Source organism: Dipteris shenzhenensis, chromosome 33 (assembly GCF_047967505.1).
Source record: "Dipteris shenzhenensis isolate YYH24624 ecotype China chromosome 33, Dip_SZ_1.0, whole genome shotgun sequence".
NCBI classification, from domain to species: Eukaryota; Viridiplantae; Streptophyta; class Polypodiopsida; order Gleicheniales; family Dipteridaceae; genus Dipteris; species Dipteris shenzhenensis.
This window is the reverse complement of record NC_141628.1, coordinates 22,444,788-22,450,552: the sequence shown is the minus strand read 5'-3', so window position 1 is coordinate 22,450,552 and position 5,765 is coordinate 22,444,788. Positions and strand designations below refer to the sequence as shown.

Genomic DNA, 5,765 nt, shown 5'->3' with positions numbered 1-5,765 from the left:
CAAGAAATCTCTTATGATGGACAAGAGATAGTAATTAACCCAACTTTTGGAATCACCCAAATTTTTGCTATGTGTAAAGGGGGGTGCACCTATCTACCCCAATGGAGCATCCTGATTTGCTCTACCGAGACGATTAGTGATGGGTGGGCAATCCTTGGTGCATAAAGGGCCTTAATTGTTGCAAGGTCAATATGCCAATCAACAAGACACATGGTAGCATGCCACGTGGTAGTCCTAGTGGCACAAGCAGATTTTGTAAGTAGAATGTGAGCACACACTGTCACCGTCACACAATGCCCCATCATCATTTTGACTCTTCTTCTTGGTGAAAGTTTGATAAGCAATAACTTTTGATATAGGAAGAATTTGCATATGGTCAAAAAAGGAAAAGTGATCACTTTGTTGAGCTCTACATGCTTGTTACATAAGAGCTATTGTATGCAATTAGATATTGCCAATAGAAAGAATTGAATTTGTAAGACTTTTGCCGAATGGCATTAAACAATTCATCTATTGTTGTGAGGTTCAATGTGCAAAAGTCACACTAGGCAAAGCACATTAAAAGCATGGATGCATAAAGCACAATCTTATGCTAGCCAAAAGCATGACATGCCAACATGGCATCCACACATAATGCATCAAAGGAACATAAGCAAAAGCCTCATGCAACAAGATATCTTAAGTCCAGATCAAATGATCTATTGAAGAGCCAAGTGTCAAGCTAAAGTGCAAAGACCACAGCTCACAAGCAGATGGAAGAGTTAATAGTAGCTGGGATAAGCATATCAACAAAGGAAAGAGAAGAAGCATGAAGCCAACACAAAGCACATCAACAAAGCATGAAGCCAACACCAAGGAGTATTCATTGAGAAAAGAAAAGAACAACAAAAACTCACTACTCTAAAGCAAAGAAACAATCAACAAACCTTACCACCTTAGCCCATGCTTCAAAGGTCACCATATGAATAGACCTAGCTTTGTCATCAAACTTGACCAAATTCTGAGTAGCTATGCAAGCACCTAGGGGAGGTACTTGACATGTTGTAAAAGTAGCAATATATGCGATGAAGGGAGGTGATGCTTTTTCTTTTGTAACTCACATCTTACCATTGGCACGAAAGAGAGGCATTGATAACTGTGGTGCCATGAGCAAAAGATAAGGGCAAGGTATGAAGGCAAGGGCATGTTGCCACATGGCCAATGGGGCTTTATCCCACATATGAGCAAGAAATGCATGTACTCCACTCTTATAGCATGGAGGTCACTTCGTGCATTAATGTATGCAAGCTCTCAAGTCTCGTACAAGTACAAGTCTCAATCTTGTAACCTAGTTACACTTGAGTTTGTGCTTAATTAGCTTAGCCTCATCATGTGTGCAATTAGGTTGCATCCACCTTGGATTAATGTTATCATTAGTATAGGACTAGTGTTTGTTTAGGTAGCCTTCTCATCAGATCAGAGCTTGATTTATGGTTTCATACACCTTGTCAACTAGGACTGCACAATTTGCTTTGTAAACATAATTTTAAAAGAGGAAAGACTATTTATTTTAAAATGGAATTACCACCTACAAAACATGGATCCAGAATCAAAGATAGACGATGTGAAAAGCGAAGCATAAACAATCACACATTTGCCTGCCGAAATATAGTTGGGTCACAACACCCCAAAAGTAGAAAAAAAATGGATAATGAGTCCTTGCATTGTTAGACATGTTCAGTACAATAAAGAAAGGGACCCTAGAAATTATTATAGGGAACAATGCTTCCCCTACCTTCAATTGGAGATGAATTCAATACAAAACATACACTAACAATTGGAATGCGAACACCTATCTCAAGTTGGACCTGCTTGTGATTGTTATCTTTTCAATTTAAAAAAAGTATTGAAGCACTAACAACAACTATGTATTGCACACATAGCCAAGGTGCTATGTATTCTTTCGAACAATGAGAACCCCTCTAATGCATTGAGATGATTTGACAAACCTTAAGTCCCTATCATACGATTAGTGTTAGCATCACCGAAAAGGTTGATGCTAGCCTTGATAGTAGGGAGCTCCTTCGTTGGTGGCTCTTTTACAACAAGCTTAGATATATTCCTAATGTAGCCTTTACAACCCTAGCAATAAATTTTTGGGTGGGTTGGATAGTTCTCCTATCCCAATGCTTGCTCCTAAATTTTAGTTGGGCTATACTCAAAGCCTTGGTTGGAGTGCAACTAGAGGCATCCAAGCAGGTCCAAGCTTCCTCATTGGTGTAGAGTTCATGTAGCATAGTCCAAGCTTCCTCATTGGTGCAACTAGAGGCATCTGAGTATGTATTTCACAACCCAAGCTTCCTCATTGATGCAGAGCTTATCTGCCATGTGTATTGCTTTTCTACCAAGCTACAAAGCGCACATTAGGCAAGACCTTAGAAACAACCTCACTAACCTCCCTGCCAGTGGTGCTAAAGCGAGGTGGGGAGGTCGTCCTCTTAGGTAGGAAGAAGCAAGACAAGCCGTAAGACTGACACGTGCAAGAGATACATAGTCCAAGTTTCCTTGTTTGTGTCACTAGAGATGTATCTCATAGCCCAAGCTTATCTACCATGTTTATTGCTTCTCTACCAAGCTATACAACCCACATTATGCAAGACCTTGGAAGCAACCTCTCCCATCCTTTGTAGTAGGCTACACTCCTCCTTGTGCATGATGCTAGAGCTAGGTGGGGAGGACAAGCCTTAAGATTGATAAGCATGCGAGATACATTGCCAAACCTTTCATTTAGATGACGAGCTCTATATTCGAGCCTAGTGAAACAAAACAGGGGTATGTCTGTAGCAAGGGCCTGTGGGCTACGCTAATAGGTAGCAAGGGGAATCGCAAGGGATGCGACTAGCTCAGGTGGGTGAATGGCAACTGCTTGAGTGAAGGGGTGTGAGAGAGTGAGAGAGAGAGAGAGAGAGAGAGAGAGAGAGAGAGAGAGAGAGAACTTCTTGAGTTAAGAGAGAGAACGAAAGAGAGAGAGAGAGAGAGAGAGAGAGAGAGAGAGAGAGAGAGAGAGAACTTCTTGAGTTAAGAGAGAGAACGAGAGAGAGAGAGAGAGAGAGAGAGAGAGAGAGAGAGATGGGTGTGAATGTGCTTAAAGTTGGGAGCTAGTGTAAAAGGGCTTAAGGTTAAGTGTACAAAGGGGAGCAGGATTGGCTTTGGGTCGTCTCTGTCATTTTGGTCATCACCAACCCTAACGCGGCTCACCTCCAAAGCTTGCTCATCCCTGTTGGCCTCGTCTTCCCCAGGTTTGGATTTTGCCCTTGCCCTATCTCCTCCTTTCATTCAATCTGTTTATGTTGTAATTTCTCCTCCGATTGTGATCTACCTCCTGGTTCTGTTTGTTTGAGTCCTTTTTTCTTGAGGCTGCTTCTTCTCTGCCCTGCCCTGGACCTCTCCACGTTTTGGCTCGCCGCTTTGGTCCGATTTCCTTCCCACGGTTTGTTGTCTCCTTGCCCGCCTGCCTTTCGAAGACTCCTCTTTTTCCTTCGCTTCTTTACTTAGTCAGTCTGTATTCTGCGGTAGCGTTTGATTTTTAATAAGATTTTCGCTTCCTGGTCTGTCAGTTCTTCTGCTCTCCTTTTCTAAGTGTCTGCGACCACATGCTTTTTACCGCTTTGCGCCAACATTTGGATGGTAACTGGTTGGTTTAGATTCAGGCCGTTCAGAATGGTGAGAATCAGCGTGCTGAACGATGCTCTAAAAAACATGTACAATGCTGAGAAGAGGGGAAAGAGACAAGTGCTGATTAAGCCTTCGTCGAAAGTGATTATCAAGTTTCTCACGGTCATGCAAAAATACGGTAATTTTCCTTCTGAGTTGCTTCCCGCATTATTTTAAGGCGTTCTTCAAGATCCATAGATCAATATTAAGCATTTTGATACGTGGACCCTTTCGAATAAGGATGCCTGATTTTAGGCATTTTGAGCTAAACATTACAGTAACTGTCTGTGAAGACCTGCTTTGTGACACATTCACCTATCGTGTGACTAAGGTTGTTAATTTTGTTCTCCTCTAGGTTACATTGGGGAATTTGAGTTGGTCGACGATCACAGGGCTGGAAAGATCGTTGTTGAATTGAATGGAAGATTGAACAAATGTGGAGTCATCAGTCCTCGTTATGATGTTGGTGTTGATGAGCTGGAAGCCTGGACTGCTCGTCTTCTACCTTCCAGACAGGTGACTAGTAATTGTTTCAACTTCTTCTGAGCTTACATTTAAGTTCCAGAGTGCTTTGCAACCGCCTTGAACCTATTTAGGTTTCTGGTGTTATGTTCAGTTTGGTCTCATTGCCTTGAACCCTAAGCTAGCTAGCTCTTCTGTTAATGTTCTACGTTTCTGGTGTTATGTGCAGTTTGGTCACATTGTCTTGACTACATCTGCTGGTATCATGGATCACGATGAAGCGCGAAGGAAAAATGTTGGTGGGAAAGTGTTGGGTTTCTTTTATTGAGCTCTTGGTGTGGAAGGAGGCGGGTGGTGGCCCTCTTTAAATTTGTAGTATGCTTTACTGCTGAAATTTTTTTCCACACCAAGATATTAGCGTAATCAGTGCTATTGACTTTTTCAAATGCGTTACTATTTCTTTTTGATGAGTAACTAGCAGCTGGGTATAGGTTCAGTGAAGCGGGACGGTTCTGTAAGGATTTTTTTGAGTGATCAGCATGGTGGATTAATACTTTCTTGTTCCGTATTTGATGGGGTTGGTAACGATCCTTTCTGGCTAGAAATTGCAATTGTTTGTTTTTGTTAATTATTAGAAAGCAGCCATGTATTGTATTCTCAAGCTTTGAAAAGCAAGTGATTTAGAGAAAAGCAGAAACATTTGTGAAGTTTTGACAATGGATATTTGGGGAACTAATATTTACTTTTTGTGGGGTTGTGAATCAGTAAGTGAAGTCAGACTGCTTAAGTGTTATGGGTTTTCTAGACGACTTACTGTACTAGTTTAAGCATCATACATCATGGGTGTTGGGCTTGTCTTTTGAAATGGCTTTTCTGGTCTTGGTATGCGGGATTATTTGAGACAATCTTTACTTGTGATAGTCCCGGGTCTTTGGGACTCTGTGATTCACTTGCCAGAGACCAGACTGGCCACTCAATGGAATTTGGAGCTATTATTCTATCATACTTTGAAGTTGACCAATCTTAAGTGCTGATTGGTCATGGATCATCTAGGCTCTAGAAGAACTCAATTCTAGAATCTGATTTTAATGACCGGGTGACAGGTAACCTGCCCCGTATCAAGGCTACTGGCTGTCAGCTTTTGTTCTGCCTTCAGTGGTTGCTTCCCGTGTAGACTGTGTGGAAGCTGCTGTTTATGCTCAATAGAAGACCAATGGTGTCTGCTCCAGTGAACCGCCTTCCCTGTGATCTGCTGCAACAGTTGGAATGTCTTCCTATCTAGATGCATCCTTTGAGCCTCTATATTTCCAAGGAAGCAGTATGTGTGCACAATCTTATGCAAGTGTAGGAGCACCAGATCCAATACATGAGCTTTCATATGTTTTGCAGTTGGGAAAGCACTCATGTGAAGGGAGGGCGAAGGCCTGAGGGACACAGGGCTGCAACTTGTGTGGTGAATTACTAAAGTGCAGCTTTCCATACCGTGTATAACTACTCTTTGGGCCAATTTGGAACATGTGATGAGAGCTGATCCCAAGTGTGCGGACTTTTCGGACAAGGTATTGGTTAGAGATTTGAAAGGTCCTACACCTAACGCTGACTGAGTGGCT

The 5,765-nt window shown here is 42.1% G+C and overlaps 1 protein-coding gene across 2 annotated transcripts; it reads left to right on the top strand.

Annotated features, from left to right (window-relative positions):
* The first annotated feature begins 3,145 nt into the window (after positions 1 to 3,145).
* Positions 3,146 to 4,708, top strand: LOC147879836 (small ribosomal subunit protein uS8z/uS8w). 2 transcript variants are annotated; one of them, XM_087371678.1, is made up of 4 exons: positions 3,146 to 3,278; positions 3,684 to 3,832; positions 4,049 to 4,209; positions 4,385 to 4,708. In XM_087371678.1, the coding sequence occupies exons 2-4, from the start codon at positions 3,700 to 3,702 to the stop codon at positions 4,481 to 4,483; spliced, it is 393 nt and encodes a 130-aa protein (XP_087227804.1). In that variant the 5' UTR covers positions 3,146 to 3,278; positions 3,684 to 3,699; the 3' UTR covers positions 4,484 to 4,708. The 2 variants fall into 2 exon arrangements, with proteins under 2 accessions (XP_087227804.1, XP_087227806.1); XM_087371680.1 differs by having other exon boundaries at positions 3,150 to 3,278; positions 3,690 to 3,832.
* Positions 4,709 to 5,765: the final 1,057 nt, after the last annotated feature.

Coding starts and splice junctions, on each gene's coding strand:
- LOC147879836 (XM_087371678.1), top strand. CDS start 3,700: ATGGTGAGAATCAGCGTGCTGAACGATGCTCTAAAAAACATGTACAAT. Junction 3,833..4,048: donor CACGGTCATGCAAAAATACG/GTAATTTTCCTT, acceptor GTTCTCCTCTAG/GTTACATTGGGGAATTTGAG. Junction 4,210..4,384: donor GTCTTCTACCTTCCAGACAG/GTGACTAGTAAT, acceptor TGTTATGTGCAG/TTTGGTCACATTGTCTTGAC.